Source organism: Carettochelys insculpta, chromosome 12 (genome assembly GCF_033958435.1).
Source record: "Carettochelys insculpta isolate YL-2023 chromosome 12, ASM3395843v1, whole genome shotgun sequence".
Lineage (NCBI taxonomy): Eukaryota > Metazoa > Chordata > Testudines > Carettochelyidae > Carettochelys > Carettochelys insculpta.
In genome coordinates, this window is record NC_134148.1 from 8,219,396 (window position 1) to 8,238,398 (window position 19,003).

General features: G+C 44.7%; 1 protein-coding gene across 5 annotated transcripts in view; it reads right to left on the bottom strand.

The window, feature by feature from the left end:
* Window positions 1-10,037: 10,037 nt before the first annotated feature.
* TMEM266 (transmembrane protein 266) overlaps window positions 10,038-19,003 on the bottom strand; it is a 231,057-nt gene continuing 222,091 nt past the window's right edge. For all 5 annotated transcript variants that reach the window (XM_075006775.1, XM_075006774.1, XM_075006779.1 and 2 more), the window contains 2 exons: window positions 13,268-13,330; window positions 10,038-11,249 (listed from right to left, as the gene is read on the bottom strand). In XM_075006775.1, coding sequence (XP_074862876.1) covers window positions 10,639-11,249; window positions 13,268-13,330 — 674 coding nt within the window. In that variant the 3' untranslated portion in view covers window positions 10,038-10,638. The remainder of the gene's footprint in view (window positions 11,250-13,267; window positions 13,331-19,003) is intronic.

Genomic DNA, 19,003 nt, shown 5'->3' on the forward strand with positions numbered 1-19,003 from the left:
TTCCTCGGCAGAAAGGTTTATTCATCATCTACCTTACTGCTACGAATGGTGAATTACGCTGCTCATTTCTCGAACCACAATTTCGACAACTATTCTAAACTCACCTCACTCATGGACTTCCTTCCAGTGGATAAAGAGCCGGTCCTCAAAGCAATCGTCCAAGAAGGCTACGCAGCTTCAAGAGCAGGAGTCCAGATTGCCTTGGACGTAGAGGATACAGTGGCTTGTTCCGCAGTCACTTCAGTGGTAATGCGCAGGGAATCGTGGCTCCAGACGTCCGGCATTCCCAAGGATCTGCAAGTAAAAATCGCAGATCTTCCTTTTGATAGGCAGAAATTATTTGCGGAATCAGCTGACTTGGTTCTACACTCTAGTAAGGACTCGAGAGCTACACTTAGGACCCTGGGTATATATACCCCCCCGTACAGGAGGAAGAAGTTTTACCCTCAGCAACAGCGTTACACTTATCAACCACAGTGCACTCAGTATCAACGGGGGTATGATCAGGGGCGCCAACAGCAGCCACAGCAGTACAAGGCCCCTAGACGTCGGCCACAGCAGGGCCGCGCCCCCTCCGGACAAAACATAAGACAGCAGGTTTGACAGGTACATCGGGGACTGCAAAACCAAGACCGTCTCTCAGTGCCAATCTCAACATATGTTTCACCATCGACTCAAGCCATTCTACTCTCAATGGCCAAGCATCACCACAGACAGAAGGGTACTGGAGATTATAGCCACTGGGTACACAATCCCTTTTCAATCATTGCCACCACTGAGCCCTCCCACCAGGCCCCTTTTCAAGGATCCCTTTCACCACATAAAGTTAAAACAGGAAGTGGACCACCTCTTGTCCATAGGGGCGGTGGAGAAAGTACCGGAACAATTCCAGGGCAAAGGCTTCTACTCCTGGTACTTCCTGACAGGGAAGAAGACAGGAGGTTGGAGGCCCATCCTGGATTTACGGGCCCTCAACCTGTATCTGCGCAAACAGTGCTTCAAAATGACTACAATTGCTTCCATAATCACAGCACTGGACGATGGAGACTGGTTTGCAGCCCTCAACTTACAGGATGCGTATTTCCATATAACAATTCATCCGGCGCACAGACGTTTCCTCCGGTTCACAGTAGGCAGAGAACATTTACAGTACAGAGTCCTTCCATTCGGTCTCTCTTCGGCACCCAGAGTTTTCACCAAAACCCTGGCGGTCGTATCAGCGTATCTACACAGACAGGGCATCTTCATTTTTCCGTACTTGGACGACTGCCTGCTGAAAGGAACTTCCAAAGTGGAGGTCTTACGAATGATACGCATTACCACAAACACATTTAACTCACTGGGCCTCATCATCAACCTCTCGAAGTCAAAAACCGAGCCTACTCAAAATATAGAATTTATAGGAGCCCGAATAGACTCTGCTACATCAAGGGTATACTTGCCCAATGCCTGTTTTCGCGCCATCAAATCCCTGGTACAAGTAATAATGTACAGCCCCACTGTTCCAATCCTAACATGTCTACAGCTGTTGGGGCACATGGTGACCACCATGTTTGTGGTACAAAACGCCAGACTGCACATGCAAGGCTTGCAGCGTTGGTTGGCGAGCGTGTACAAACCAACAGCCCATACCGTTCACAGGATGGTATTACCCACAATGGAGGTGCGAAGGTCACTGGCATGGTGGGCAAACCCCAAGAAATCTGCTAGTAGGGGTGCCTTTCCGCCAACTGCAAATTACCGTCTTTCTCACAACAGGTGCATCCCATCTGGGATGGGGGGTGCACATGGGCAACAAAGCCACTCAAGGTTTATGGTCCCCCGTGGAGAAGACACTGCATATACACATACTAGAGCTCAGAGCAGTGTTCAATGCGTGCAGGCGTTTTTGGAATTGCTTGCCCGGAAAAGTAGTCGGGATAAATATCGACAACACCTCCACCATGTTTTATATAAACCGACAAGGAGGGGCCAGATCTCGTGTACTCTGTGTGGAGGCTGTCCGCTTGTGGAACTGGTGCATTGCCAACAACATAACACTAAGAGCTTCATACTTGCCGGGTGTCCACAATGTAAAGGTGGACCAACTCAGCAGACACTTTGCGCCCACGCGTGAGTGGCAGATCCGTTCTGACCTGCTCCGCCGAGTGTTTCACAAATGGGGGTTTCCCCAAATCGATTTGTTTGCCACTCACAACAACAAGAAATGTCCCCGGTACTGCTCCAGAGTGGGCATAGGACAGGGATCCTTGGGGGACGTCTTCATGATCCCATGGAAGGGCTGTCTACTCTATGCGTTCCCTCCCACAACACTCATACACAAGGTTTTGGAGAAAGCCAAAAGGGAGAGAGCACGCGTGATACTCATAGTTCCAACCTGGGATCGACAACAATGGGTCCCGCTGCTTCTGCGCATGGCACGTCGCCAGCTGTTTCCCCTACCGTCAGTACCGGACCTTCTCATGCAGGCTCGGGGGTCAATACTGCATCCACACCCGCAGGGACTCCGCCTACAGGCATGGTTAATCCATGGCTCAGCGCCCTAGAGAGTACATGTTCGGAGGGAGTGAAGCAAGTCCTGGAGTGTAGTCGGAGGACTTCTACCAGAAGGACTTATGAGCACAAGTGGACACGATTTACCTCCTGGTGCTCTTCCAAGCAGTTGACACCTGTGGACGCCCCTATAACTACAGTTCTGGACCACCTGCAAGAACTCAAATGAAAGGGGCTCTCTCTATCCTCGATAAAGGTTCATCTTGTGGCTATATCAGCTTTTCGACACGAAGAGGAGGGATCAACCATATTCGCCTATCCTGTTGTCATGCGTTTCTTAAAGGGGTTGGCAAATCTGTATCCCCCTCGGAAACCAATACCGCCGTCATGGAGTTTGGACTTGGTCCTCCACACGCTGTTGGGACCGCCCTTTCAGCCATTGGCTATGGTCCCCCTCAAGGTACTTACCATGAAGACAACCTTCCTTCTTGCAATTACATCAGCCCGTCGGGTGAGCGAGCTTGCAGCAATAATGGCTACACTGCCCTGCACAGTGTTCTCAAAGGAAGCAGTGGTCTTGTGATTACACCCAGCCTTCGTTCCAAACATCTCTTCAGACTTCCACATTGACGAACCGATAGTATTACCCTCGTTTTATCTTAAGCCTCACAACTCCAGCAAGGAGGTACAGCTGCACTTATTAGTAACAGAGAGTAAGCCGTGCTAGTCTATACACTGTCAAAACAAAAAGAAGTCAAGTAGCACTTTAAAGACTAGCAAAATAGTTTATTAGGTGAGCTTTCGTGGGACAGACCCACTTCTTCAGACCATATCCAGACCAGAACAGACTCAATATTTAAGATACAGAGGACCAAAAACAGTAAGCAAGGAGGACAAATCAGAAAAAGATAATCAAGGTGAGCAAATCAGAGAGTGGAGGGGTGGGGGGGAAGATCAAGAATTAGATTGAGTTAAGTATGCAGGCGAGCCCCTATAGTGACTCAGAAAGTTCACATCCCGATTTAAACCATGTGTTAATGTTCCGAATTTGAATATAATTGTCAATTCGTCCGCTTCTCTTTCTACAAAGGAGCGATAATTTCAATGACCTCAAGGTATGTGTGTTACTGAAAAGAAATTATCCCACCATAGGCAAGTGACACAGACACGGACCGCGTTTGGCTTTGGGCAGGCTAAGGTACAGCGCCCTGAGTGCCGCCAGACACACAGCCCTCCAAAGCAGAGGTGGAGAACTATGGCCAGCCATCTGAATCTGGCCTGTGGATTGTCTGGATCCTGACCCTGAGGACTGGGGCTCCCTGCCATACAATCCATTCTGGAGAGGATAGAGCCTGGAGCCATGCAGGCTGGCTCAGGCAAGCTGCAGTGCAAGCCAGACTATGGGTTCTGCTAGGGGCCTGGGGACCAGGATGTGGCGCTGGGCTCTGCAGCTGGTCACTGGTGTTGGCCCAGGTGTGGGGAGCAGCAGCTGCTGGGGCTTCTGGCCCAGAAGCTTCCTACTGTGGCTCTATTGGCCGCAATTCCAGCCAATCAGTGCAGCAGCGAGCAGTGTCTGGAAGCAAGGGGTGGGGGCAGAGACGCGTCTAGGGAGTGCTGCAAAGGTTAAATGTCCCCCCCCCCCACCAGTCACCCATGCCCCCAGATAGCTCCTGTCCCCTTCACTTCCAGCCCCCCCCCCCCCCCAAAGCCACCCACTTTCTGCACCTTCTTTTCAGCCCCCGCCAACTCGTCACCCCCCCCCACCTTGCCCCTTCCTGGACCAATGCCCCCCCTTCCCCCAACCGCACCTGCACCCTGTTTCTGCTCCCTTCAAGCTCTCACACCTCAAACCCTCCTGCACCATTCCTCTCACACACACCCTGCCCCTGCATTCCATGCCAAAAATCCCTCCTGGTCCAGATCCTGACCTCCCCCCACCCCTGCCCTTGCCCTCCTGCCCAGACCCCTGTAGCCCTGGACCTTGTACTGTCAGGGACCATATTGGGGCAGTGGTGACTTTTCTTTTCGGCTTCTCACTTCTGTGGTTGTCTCCCCAGACTGCTTTGTCATGGGTCAGTGCCCCCCCCAACCTGAAAAAAGCCCCCCCAGCTCAAAAGGGACCAAAATCCCAACTAATGCCATATTACACTGCCAGTGAATGCTCATGGGGGGAGGGGTGCTAGCTTGAAGCACTGGATGAGCGATATATCCAGGCGTGGCATCCCACACCTCAACAGTGGACTCAGGCACCTCGAGGCAGGAACCCAGGATATATGTGTGTGGTGGGGGGAACCTCTTGTGACTGGATATGGGGACACTGGGTGGGTGTGTAACCCCCCCAACCACTTTTTTGAACACACTGCCAACCATTTAGCAGTGCTCACCAGCGGGGGGGGGGGTGCCCCCCCAGGCCTTATGAAAATTGGCTGAAAATTATGCTTATGAATATGTTTAACTTGAAGCTGCATCATGTGACACATCATTTTTAAAGTTACAGCCTGCATGCTTTTCCTGGGAATGGGGGTGTTACACAAGGGCTGGGTAGCACTCACCAATCGTCTTCAGCTGGCCTTGGACAAATGCCTCCTCAGTGGAAGAGGAGCCTCTCTGGGTTGTGATGCTACAGTCAAGATATAGACTGAGGTGACCTGTAATGAACATTCAGGCTATGTCTCTTTTGAGCTGTTTTCCCTTGCATGCGAATACGCTTTTCATACTTACCACCAAACAAGCCCAGTGTAAATAACTGCTACTGGGGTGGGAGTGGGACAGGGTGGTGGGGCACTCCAGAGGACAGGTAGGCAGGCACAGTGTGATGATCAGAACACTGGGGCTACAACTACACTGCAGCCCTATTTCGCAATACCAGTTATGTCATAATGTCTTCTTTTGAAATAACACACCTACACACAAAATGCATTTTGAAATAGACCCCCACCTATTGCAGAAGAGCATTTCTGGCTCCAGACCGCTCTTGCAAACCAGTGCCCTTGGAGCCCAGTATGGCTTATTTCAAACTAGTGCTCGTCTGACACCTCATCACTTCCACATACAACCATATTAAAGGCAATCAGCTGGCTTGGTAATACCACTTCTCTTCTTCCCACGTTTTCCCAGCCATTGCCCTCCCTGGCAGAACACAAACTGAGTACAGGTTGCTATTATAGGTTGAACCACTTGAATCTGGACCTCTCTTATCCAGCATTATCCATGGTCTGGCATGGTGTTCGTTAGCTGTATGACCACTTATCATGTGTGTGGCCAAGTTTCCTGCGAGTCCCATAAAGTTTGTTTACCACCACCAGTCCTGGCTCTCACTGTTCTGTGCTGTTATTTAGTTGTAATTTACCCCTAAATGTCTCCTAAGAGCCCAGTAAGCAGCAGAAATCACACTATACAATATTGACCTGTGATCCAGCAAATGCTCTCATTCAGCACCAGTCAGGGCCCAAGGGTGCTGGATTATAGCAGTTCAGCCTGTAGTAATACAGTTGTCATTTCAACATATTGCAACTACTTTGTAAGCTATATACTGACTGACTGTCAGACACTTATTGAATGTGGCGGCCGCTTATCAATATAAATTACAAATAACCACAGTGTGCATGGTTACAGAAGTGTGTTATTTTATTGTGGTAACATATGACAGAAGCTGATAAAAATTATGATTCACTGCTGCTCCTTCAGACACATATGCATGTGCTTAATTTTACCACTATTAGTAATGAATCTCTAGTAGTGCTCGTGGAAATAAGGCTAAGCTCATGTATCAGTGTTTGCCTTGGCTTTTTAAAGCATGGTTACACACCTGTCCAGGCTCAACTGCCAGCCAAGACTGCTGCGTGCCTGGAAGGAGGTTGACATCATAGTCTGACTGGATACTTTTTAAATGCTGGGTGTGTAAGCAAATGGCAAACCGCTCCCATGTAAAGCAACTAATCCAGTGCTGCTCTGTGGAAAAAAGAATTATCAGTGAACAATGCCCTCCAGGCTCCAGAAAAGGAGTTGGCATCTCTCAACCACAAAACTAGTGATCCCCTTTAAATGGTCAAATCCCACACCATCATTTAATTTTTTTTAAAATATATTAGCGCTTGACTTTATCTTCTCACTTGGATGTGCATTACACCCACTCACTGTGCTCTCCACAATGATCAGCAAAATGCAAATGAATAAGCATTTAGTGTCCAAATATATAAATGAGAGGCATCTGCGGCTTGATCCAGAAAAGGGCAACTTTGACCGGAACCCTTAAGAAAATGTGTATCGCCTTTTGCACAGTTCCTCAGGAAGCAGGTAGCCATTTGGGGAATAATAAAGCTAGGTCTACACTAGACCTTAAAGTTGATAGACAGTTGCATAGCTGGAATGCACGTACCTAGGATTGACTTATCTGGCTGTCCTCCCTGAGGAACAGTCAGCGAGGTAGCCGTTGTAGTCTGTAGCTTCACAACCCAAAAAAAGCAGTCCCGCAGCACTTCCAAGACTAACAAAATAATTTATTAGGTGATGAGCTTTCATGAGGCAGACCCACTTCTTTAGAGCTGGAAAGAGTGCTGAAAAATGAACTGCCACAACAAATAGGTAAGAGAGCTAGAAAACAAACCAAAAAAAAAAAAAAAAAAAAGGAAACTGACAAATCAGCTGGTGGGCCAAAGGGTGGGAAGGAGCTTACTTACTGCAAGTGACTACTGAGTGACTAACCTGAGATCACTATGAATATCAAAGATGGGGAAACTGTCTTTGTAATGTGTAAGGTAATTGCTATCTTTATTAAGGCCAAGTCACAAAGTATCAAATTTGAGAATAAATTCCAGTTCAGATGTCTCCCCTTGTAAGCTGGTGTTAAAGTCTCTTTGCTGTAGGACACAGAGGCTCAGGCCTTTAATGCTATGGCTGACTCCTTTGACATGCTCACTGATGGGTTTATGTGTATTCTAATGTGTATCTAATGTCTGATTTCTGTCTCTTCATTCTTTGGTGGTGTGATTGTCTAGTCTGTCCAATATACATAACAGAGGGGCATTGCTGGCACATGAGGACATATATAGCATCAGTGGAGACACAGGAATATGAATCCCCAATCGTGTAACTAATACGATTTGGTCCAGCGGTGGCATCTGTGGAGTAAATATGTGAGCAAAGTTGGCACTTCCTCCCTGAGGAAGGTCAATGGGAGAGCTTCTCCTGTGGGCCTCCTTTACAGGGGAGTACAGGGGTTGACTGTTGATCCCTGATTGATTGATTCTCCACGTTCCCACTAGGCATGTGAAATCAAGCTCCAGTAGATCGACTCTTACCAGGTCAAGCTTCTGGGTAGTGAAGACCTACCCTTATGTAGGGGAACTACAGCAATCTAGCCAACAGTATGGCTATGTCTCCACGAAAGCAAGCTTTCAAAAGAAGTCCTTCTAGATGAAAGAACTTATTTTGAAAGTGCGTCTACACACAAAAAAAGCAGCTCAAACGAGTGAGCTGCTCTTTCAAAAGAGAGCGTCCACACAGGCTTGTCTTGTTTGAAAGAACGGGCCAGGGATCGAAAAATCAGGCAACATGAAGACTGCTCTTTTGGGAAAAAAAAAAAGGGCCTTCAGAGTGTCCACACATTCTTTTCATTAAAACCAGACATCACATAACTCAAGTAAAACAAACGGATGCCTTGCAAGGATCTCTGGCTAACAAACACATACACAATCAAACAACAACAAAGCAAGTGTGTTTTTTGGGGGGGGAATTTTTTAACTGACTTTATTGATGGCCATTTTCGGAGATGCTTATCACACAGCAGCTTCCACTCGTGTCTCTATCCTGTTAGCAGTGTTCTTTTAAAAACCTAGCTGCACCTGTGAATGTAAGCAATCTGAAAAAACTGGCTTTTACTGTCCACTTAGTGTTGTGAGCAGAAGTAGCTGTCCTTTATTTCATTTTCTAAGTGGCCATGTCAGAGAAGAACAAGAGGGCAGTTGCTGAAATTAGGATGCAGCAATTAAACCTAGAAGGTGGATATCACTCATAATGCAATCCCTTGATGCAAAATATTATGGATGCAAAATGCTGGCCATGTCTACACATGATCCTCCCTTTCGGAAGGGGCATTTACATGATATGGATTAGAACTGGTTAATGAGGCGTTCATATGAATATTCAGCACCCGTTAGCATAATGGCAGCCAGCCGTGCTTCAAAAATGATGATTTCAAAATGCAAAATGCAGACTGGCCGTGTAGATGCAGGTGCTTTGAAATAAACCCCAGACTTCAAAATTCCCTTATTCCCAAAAGCCAGGTCTACACTAGACCTTAAACTCAACTGTAGATACGCAATTCCAGCTATGGCAATTGCGTAGCTGGAATTGATTTATCTACAATCTACTTACCTGGCCATCTTCACTGAGGAAGGTTGATGGAGAAATGTTCTCAGTGACCTTCCTTACTCCTTGCGAGACTAAGAGGTACAGGGGTTGACTGCTGACCCTTGCTAATTTGATTTTGCGTGTCCGCACTTTGTGCGAAATCGAACCCTGGAAGATACACTAATTACCTGATGAATTTAGCCTCCCTCTACATAGTAATGTCCTAATGTAACTGGGCTTACCTGCTGTTAACAGGTCCAATGTTCTTATCCAAAACCTACAGCTGAAATACTTGCAAGTCCTCTGTTCTAGACTGCAAAATGGATAAGACCCTTAGCTATTCCATTCCAAAGATGTTTCTTTTGATAATGTCCAATTTTCCCAAATGGGGAAGTCTTCTAGGGCCTGAACGTCTTTGACAATGCATGAGCAATTTCCACTGAAACCCTAGGAGCTCGGTATGTATGTTTGCCAGAGAAGCTGGGGCTCTACTACTTATACAGGTGGATTTGAGCAGTACACCTTCCCACACAACTAGCGGAGTATCTAAAAGGGCCAGAGAAGCACATGAATGCCAAAGGCTCTGTTCTGTAAATTCAAATTACCTCAACGATAATAGAACTACACTCAGTGCCACACACTCTGAGCTGTATGGTGCTGCTTTGTGTTGCACTGCTGGTGCAAAGAAGTGTTAAAGATGGCCTGCAAATCACACTAATAACAGCAGGCCTCCACTGCAAGGGGATCGTGACTGCTGTGCTGGTCCTCATGCTGTCCCCTCTTCTTGTGGCCTAGAGGTGGGATACAGCTGAAGAAAAGAGGTCTGGCCACCATACAGGGCACCTGAGACAGCACAAATTATAGCTGGCAGCTGTCCAGCTCTCCTATTTTACCCTGGGCATGAGCTGAGCACACTGTTGGCCAGCTACCTTGGACACCCTCCTGCACAGCATTGTGAACACCTCAGCCACGGATGAGAGCTGAGCCAGTCACTAGTCACTGTACAGTCAAGTGAGTTAAATGTACTAATTCATTAAACTAAGCTAAATGTAAATGTTGTTAAAATATTTTTCAAAATGGAAGATGAAAAGCCCCACTATTTATCTCATGAATTTAGCTTCTCTCTAAATCTATGGAAAAAAACACCAACTGAAAACATCTTTTTTTTTTTAATTAAAATTGAATTTGCAAAATATCCATTTTTTATTCTTGTTGACTTGGAGGTGAAAACAATATTTTTTGTTCCAAAATACTGTTTTTAAAGAGTTTGGGCTAAAACAGAAACAGATCACACTTTGCTTCTTTAATATTTATCATCCAAAGTGCTCCTCCAAAAAGGGATTTGGGAAGAACAAAAATATTTGCAGAATTTGTACAAAGGGGTTTACAGTTGTTGTCATGTACAAAGGGAAAGTAAGAAATCGTAGAAGGAGAAGTTTACATCTGCACATACCATACCCTGCTGAAGCTTGACCTGACAGAAGGCTATTCAGAGTTCCATAAAAATTGTTGATGTATTTTTAAAAAAACTTCACAAAACTAAGATTAAGAATCTGTACATCTTTGAGGTCATTGTTTTGCAATACGCAATATTTTTTTTCTTCATCCAGAGCTTGGCCTGAGGACCTCAAAGGAAGAAATGTCATGGATTCACGTTAGCTCTCAGAAATCATGCATTTTATGAACAGTCAATTCATTCAAACCACACAAGGAGCAAGATATCCAGCCAGTCATTGTTCCGAGGGTGCCATTAAGGCTCTAGAATGCCCTGTCTTTTCCTACCACTTTGAAGAACTATGAATCTGGGACCCTATTCAGCTTTTGCTCTTTGGATTCCAAAGATTTGTACTTTTCACTGATCACTGAGGCATTTTGCTGAAGGTGAATAACTGGCTTAATGTGAAGCACACCAAAGCTCTCTTGGTTCTTCTGGTTGTAAATGTTCACTCTATGTTCCAGCACAGGACTGGCTTTGGTGGACCCCGCTGGACTAGGCAATTTAAGATTGACTGGATCCAAGCCTTTCTGTGTCAAGCAAGAGTCCTCTGACAACGATGATAGCAGTTCCTGAACTACTGCATTGTTGACCCTATGCCTTGCAGAATCAATCTGATCACGTTTTACATTCACAACTCTGTCTAAGGGGCAGTACTCAGAGGATTCCTCCCGGGTGGTACTACAGTCTGTGGAAGAGTCAAATGTTTGACTGCTGTCACAGTTAGCTCGTGTTATGGAGCTGTCTGTAGATCTGGAGGCACTGCCCGATGTGACACTAGCAGAAGTTCCATTACTTCCCATCTTCGTGGGCACTTCCACTGTGAACAGGTCAGAAGATATGTTGGGGTGATGCACGTCAATGGCTGCTGTGGTAACAACACAAATCCCAGCTTCAGGAACTCCACTGTCTACAAGTAAAATAATAGAAATATCAACTGAAAAATGCTGGTCTCTGAATGCTCTGAGGACAGGCTCAACAGCACTTTTTCATGTGAAATTGTTTTGTAAGTAGAGAGAGCTGATTACATTCATAGAAACAAGATTTTTATTTGTATTTTCCTTAGTGCCTATGAGTCCTAGTCATAGACCAGGATGCCACTGTGCTAGGCACCTGTACAAACACAGAACAAAAAAAATAAGACAGCCCCTACTCCACAGAGCTTACCATTTCAATTTGTTTATCTGAAAGTGCTGGATTTGTAAGCACAGGCTGAACCTCTTTCATCCAGCACCCTCAGGACCTGACCTGTGCCAGAAAAGAGAATTTGCCAGATCACAGGCGGTCTATATTGTCTACCATGTTACCAACACTTACACACTTAGGAGACATTTAGGGGTAAATTACAGCTAAATAACAGGACAGAACACGGAGGTTTAGACTACACTACTCTGAAATGCTGGGAAAAAATATGCAACTTGTGCATTGCAACTAGCACATCTTTTCCTGCTTTGCTGCCGGGAAGGGCTATTCTGAAATTTGGCCCCTCTACATGGCACCAAATTTCAGAAAATCCTCCTCTGACAGGCCACCATCTCTCCCTTGTAGAACAAGGTTTGCAGGGATGACAACAAAACATTCTCGATGCAGCAGACCTCTTCCACAATACATCTGCTCTCCGGGAAAAGTCTGCAGTCTAGGTGTAGCCTGAGAGCCAGGACTGGTGGCTGTAAAAAACTTTATGGCACCATGGGAAACTTACCCACATCCATGATAAGTGGCTGTACAGCTAACTAAAACCATGACAGATTTTGCCAGACAAGTGAGTGCTGGACTAGAGGGGTGTGTCTACACAGGCACAAATCCTTGAAATGGCCATGCTAATGGCCATTTTGAAGATTACTAATGAGGCGCTGAACTGAATGTTCAGCGCTTCATTAGCATTAGGATGCTTCCAGACACTGTGCTTCGAAAGCGGAATAAGGGGATTTTGAAGGGTGCGGGGTCCTTTTGAAAAGGATCCCTGTGTAGCCACACCGAGCTGCACGCTTTTGAAACCAGCGCTTTTGAAGCACCACAACCAGAAGTGTCCTAATGCTAATGAGGCACTGAATATTCAATTCAGTGCCTCAACGGTAATCTTCGAAATGTCCATTAGCATGGCCGTTTCAAAGATTTGTGCCCGTGTAGATATACCTGAGAGGTTCAGCCTGTTATCTCATAATGGAATTTGTGTTCACAAGGACACAGGAAGGCACACATAGAACTGACATATTCCTGATTATTTTTAAACACATTTGGAGTAAATTTTTTAAAGTGGAACTGAAGAGGCCACATAAATGGTGGCATTTTTGTTAACTAAATTTGCATGGTCAAGTGAACTGCTTTGACTATTTGCTTTGTTGCATACCTTTTAAAATTCAAATTTTTGGGTATTTATGTATGAAAGTAGTTCACTGCAATGTAAAGTGATACCTTTGATGGCTACAATTCAACTCTAAGTAAAAAATCCATTTGAAGGATAGCGCAGTGCTGCTGCTCACAAGTCAGTGTTGTCTGGTGTTGAGTTTTTTTTTAATCCTTCATTCATTCAGTTTAACTTTTCTAAAAGGTTCTCAGCAAGGGGTTAGTCTTAAGTTAACTTCCAATTGATTTTCTATTCATTTATTTCCAACCTAGGTTTCTTTTTTATGTCCATTTGAACCACTCTATTGACTGCATAATGTACTCCAGGAAGAATGCACACCTGAATCTTAACATCATTATGGTTGACTTGAGTGGGAGCAAGATAAGGTCCTGTATCCTTTAGAGACTATCACTTTGATATAAACGTTCAGGGAAAACATGATAGGTTTAGAGATTAGTTTACTATCCCAGGGTGAGCTACTTAATTGCTCAGTCTTGCTTGTCATTCAACGTAATGTAGCAGTTACAAATGTCTGACACCCTGAAATTCAATTTAAATCTAAATTTTTAAAGAAAACTCACCAGTGCTGGGCTCATTGTAATACTGACTGATGTAGTTGTTCATATCATCCTTGACCATGGGCTCTGGAACAGAAAAAGGAAATGCCATTAGAAAACTATGTATTTGATTATTTTTTCTCATCTATGTGATTGAAATATCATACTTGGCAAAACCCTCCTGCCTCATGTACCTTTGCCCCACTCACCGTGTCTTTGATCACACGCACTGTGTGGTTATAAGCAACTTTTAGATACGCAGCGATGCTTTGGAAGCAGTCTCACAACAAGCCTGATCTTGCAGCCTTGACTTGGGAACTAAAAGTATATGGGCCTGCATAAGGATTTTGGGACCAGTTCCATACTGAGCACTTAAGTTTCTTTATATAGTAACAAATGGAAGACTTCTAAGAAGGGATTCTAGAATGACAAAACACAAGCTGCCTGACCCAAATTCTAAAATTTTTATTCACCTTATTCAAAGTTTGTGATCTGAAGAATGGCAACCCCACCATTTAAATGAGATAGACTGGGAAATACATCTGCACACAAAGCAGAATTAACACCACTCTTTGCAATCAATGGTTAATGACTTAAAGTGACAATAATGTGCAGTTTGAGGCTTGACTAACTAAACTAAAATCCCTGGAAGCTGCATGGAAACTGTTTAAAGACACCATACTAGAGGCCCAACTTAAATGTATACCCCAAATAAAAAAACACAGTAAGAGACCTAACAAAGAACCACCATGGCTTAACAGCCATGTTAAAAAGGCAGTGAGAGAGAAAAGGGCAGCTTTTAAAAAGTGGAAGTCAAATTCTAGTGAGGAAAATAGGAAGGAACATAAACACTCCCAAATTAAGTGTCATAACGTAGTAAGAAAAGCCAAAAAAGATTTTGAGGAACAGCTAGCCAAAAATTCAAAAAATGATAGTAAAATGTTTTTTAAATACATTAGAAGCAGGAAGCCCGCTAAAAAAGCAGTGGGGCCCTTGGATGATAAAGATATAAAAGGAGCGATCAAGGAAGACAGTGCCATTGTGGAGCGATTAAATGATTTCTTTGCTTCAGTCTTCACAGCTGAGGATGTTACAGAGGTTCCTAAATCTGAGCCAGCCTTTTTAGGTGACAAATCTGAGGAACTCTCCCAGATCGAAGTGACGTTAGAGGAGGTCTTGGAGTTAATTGATAAGCTGAATAGTAACAAGTCTCCAGGACCAGACGGTATTCACCCAACGGTTCTGAAAGAACTCAAATGTGAAATTGCGGAGTTATTAACAGTGGTTTGTAACCTATCCTTTAAATCCGCTTCGGTACCCAATGACTGGAAGACGGCCAATATAACGCCAATATTTAAAAAAGGCTCCAGAGGAGACCCTGGCAATTATAGACCGCTAAGTCTAACATCAGTACCAGGCAAATTAGTAGAAACAATAGTAAAGAATAAAATTGCAAGGCATGTAGAAGAGCACGAATTGTTGGGCAAAAGTCAGCATGGTTTCTGCAGAGGGAAGTCGTGTCTAACTAATGTATTAGAATTCTTTGAAGGGGTTAATAAACATGCGGACAAGGGGCACCCAGTGGACATAATATACCTAGATTTCCAGAAAGCCTTTGACACGGTCCCACACCAAAGGCTTTTATGTAAATTAGGTGGTCATGGGATAGGAGGAAAGGTCCTTTCATGGATCGGGAATTGGTTAAAAGACAGAAAACAAAGGGTTGGAATAAATGGTAAATTTTCACAATGGAGGGGGTTCCCCAGGGGTCAGTCCTGGGACGGATCCTGTTCAACTTGTTCATCAATGATCTAGAAAATGAGGTAAGCAGTGAGGTGGCAAAGTTTGCAGATGACACCAAGTTGTTCAGGACAGTCAAAACCAAAAGGGATTGTGAAGAACTACAAAAAGATCTCAGCAAACTGAGTGATTGGGCAGCAAAATGGCAAATGAAATTTAATGTGGGTAAGTGTAAGGTAATGCACATTGGAAAAAATAACCCAAATAACATGATGGGGTCAAATTTAGCTACGACAGATCAGGAAAGGGATCTTGGAGTTATAGTGGATAGTTCTCTGAAGACATCCACGCAGTGTGCAGCGGCAGTTAGTAAAGCAAATAGGATGTTAGGAATTATTAAAAAAGGGATAGATAATAAGACAAAAGATATCATACTTCCCCTATATAAAACTATGGTACGCCCACATCTTGAGTACTGTGTGCAGATGTGGTCTCCTCACCTCAAAAAAGATATATTGGCATTAGAAAAGGCACAGAAAAGGGCGACTAAGATGATTAGGGGTTTGGAATGGGTCCCATATGGGGAAAGGCTAGAGAGACTGGGACTTTTCAGTCTGGAAAAGATGCGATTGAGGGGTGATATGATAGAGGTATATAAAATCATGAATGGTGTGGAGAAAGTGAACATAGAAAAATTATTTACCTTTTCCCATAATACAAGAACTAGGGGACACCAAATGAAATTGATGGGTAGTAGGTTCAAAACTAATAAAAGGAAATTTTTCTTCACACAGCACACAGTCAACCTGTGGAACTCCTTGCCGGAGGAGGCTGTGAAGGCCAGGACTCTATTAGGGTTTAAAAAAGAGCTCGATAAATTTTTGCAGGTTAGGTCCATAAATGGCTATTAGCCAGGGGTAAAGTATGGTGCCCTAGCCTTCAGTACAAGGGCAGGAGATGGATGGCAGGAGATAAATCACTTGATCATTGTCTTCTGTTCTCCTTCTCTGGGGCACCTGGCATTGGCCACTGTCGGCAGACGGGATACTGGGCTGGATGGACTTTTGGTCTGACCCAGAATGGCCATTCTTATGTTCTTATGTTGATTCTCCAGGGCTCCTAAGCTATTTGGGCAGTTAACTCTGTAGGGTACACTCCCTGATGTCCTATGTCTTGGTGACAAAATTTATTCTTAACCTATAAAATTAAACAAAAAAAAAAGCACAGACTGATTATGGATAAATGGAAATGTGCTAGGGAACAGTTGCTCCTGTGCATTGATATATGGCTTTAAAAAAAAAGTCAACACAGCTGAATAAATCCAAAGAATTGTGTCTTATTAAGGATCTTTCCTTTTTCTACAGTTTGGTCATACTGTGCAGAATGTCTAGACTATAGAAGCCTCATTCATCCAGGGAGCAGTTCCGTTCAGTTAACATAAGAACATAAGAACGGCCATACTGGGTCAGACCAAAGGTCCATCCAGCCCAGTTCAGTTGGTTTACACCATGGATGAACAATACAGGTTGAGGGTACATCTACACTTACTGGGCGCTCAACCCAGTTTGGGTCAATCTTCCAAGGTACAATTTCTCATGCCTAGTGGGGATGCGTGAATTCAAACTACCAGTATTTGACAGTTGGCCCCTGTACTCCCCATTATCACAAGGTGTAAGGGAAGATGGCCAGATAAGTCGATCCTAGATAAAGTGGATTCCAGATACACAATTGTTGTAGCTGGTATTGCATATCTAGGATTGATTTTCAGGTCTAATGTGGACCTGCCCTTAGGGACAACATGTTCAAACTTGGTTGTCTACAGTTAAGCACTTAAATTTTCATTTAGCCACCTAAAGCGTCATTTTCACAGGTGCCTGTCACACGAAACTCCTGAAGTAGTAAGCAAACCGTATATAGTACTTACTATGAAAATGAAATGCAGCCACTTCTGGGGCAGAGGGCAGCTCTCAGCTGACACAACAAAAACACGGTAAAAGGGTAATTGGCAACTTCTTACTCCCATAAAACATGTCATGGGGTTTTTAATCATACGCTATGTCTAGACTGGGAGCCCTCCAGTCTCCCAACAGAAGTCTGCCGCTCTGGGAGCCTTCTGTCGACATCCCAGTCATCCTTGTTCCACGAGAAAGAAGGGACGTGTTGGCAGAGGGGGTTTTCCCAACATTTGGCCCCAAGTACATCTGCCAAATGTTGGGAAAGCCTCTCCTGACAGAACTGTTGGCAGGACATATGTCAGTGGATTGTACGATTTGCATATCTTTTGCCAACAGATCTTTTCAGTGTAGTCAAAGACATACAATCTTAGTATTGAAAGGGACCTAAAAAAGTTGTCAGTCCACTCCCCTGCACTCATGACAGGACTAAGTAGCATTTAGAAAATCACCGAGAGGTGTTTGTTTAACTCGCTCATAAAAATTCCCCCGTTGTCTACCTAGGCAATTTCTTCCCTGCCAGGAGGTTTTTCTGAATCATAGAATCCTAGGGCTGGAAGGGACCTCATGAGGCCATCGAGTCTAGCCCCCTGCCAAAAGCAGGATCAACCCTAACCTAAACCATCCCAGCCAGGGCTTTCTCAAGATGGGACACAAAAGCCTCCAGGGATGGAGATTCCATCACCTCTCTAGGTAACGCATTCCAGTGCTTCATCACCTGCCTGGTGAAATAGTGTTTCCTAATATCCAACCTACACCTCTCCCTCTGTAACTTGAGACCATTGTTCCTTGTCTTGCCATCTGTCACTCCTGAGAACAGCCTCTCTCCATCCTCTTTAGAGCCCCCATTCAGGAAGTTGAAGGCTGCTATCAAATTGCCCCTCGCTCTTTTCTTCTGTTAAACTATATAGGCCCAAATCCCTCAGACTCTCTGCACAGGTCATGTGCTCCAGCCCCTTACTCATTTTCGTTGCCCTCTGTTGGACCCTCTCCAATGCATCCATATCTTTTCTATATTGGGGGGGCCCACAAATGGATGCAGTGCTCCAGATGTGGCCTCACTAGAGCTCAATAGAGGGGAATAATAACTTCTCTAGAAATGCTCCTAATGCACCCCAATATGTCATTAGCTTTCTTGGCTACAAGGGCACACTGTTGACTCATATACAGCCTATCATCCACCATAATCCCCGGGTCCTTTTCTGCTGCACTGCTACTTAGCCAGTCAGTCCCCAGCCTGTAACAATGCTTGGGATTCTTCCATCCCAAGTGCAGGACTCTGAACTTGTCCTTGTTGAATGTCATCAGATTACTTTTGGCCCAATCCTCCAATTTATCTAGGTCACTCTGGACTCTAGCCCTATCCTCCAATATATCCACCTGTCCCCCTAGCTCAGTGGAATCTGCAAATTTGCTGAGGGTGAAATCCATCCCCTCCTCGATGTCATTCATAAAGATGTTGAACAATACCAGCCCTAGAATTGATCCTTAAGGCACTCCACTTGCAATAGAATGCCAGTCAGATGTTGAACCATTGATTACAATCCATTGGACCTGACCATCCATCCAGCTTTCTATGCACCTTACATTCCATTTGTTCAATTCATACTGCCTTTACTTGCGGGCAAGAATATTATGGGAGACTACGTCAAAAGCTTTGCTAAAGTCAAGGTTTATTACATCCATTGACTTGCCCATGTCCACAGAGCTAGTTACCTCATCATAGAAGCTAATCAGGTTGCTCAGGCACAACCTGCCCTTGGTGAAACCATGTTGACTACTCCTGATCACTTTCCCCTTTTCCAAGTGCTTCAAAAATGGCTTTCTTGAGGAGTCACTCCATGATTCTTCTGGGGACTGAGGTAAGGCTGACTGGTCTATAGTTCTCTGGATTGTCCTTCTTTCCTTTTTTAAAAGATGGGCACTATATTTGCCTTTTCCCAATCATTCAGGGCTTCTCCTGATCTCTACAAGTTTTCAAAGATAATGGCCAAAGGTTCTGCAATGGCATTTGCCAATTCCCAGTACCCTTGGATGCATTAAACCTGGACCCATGGATTTGTGTATC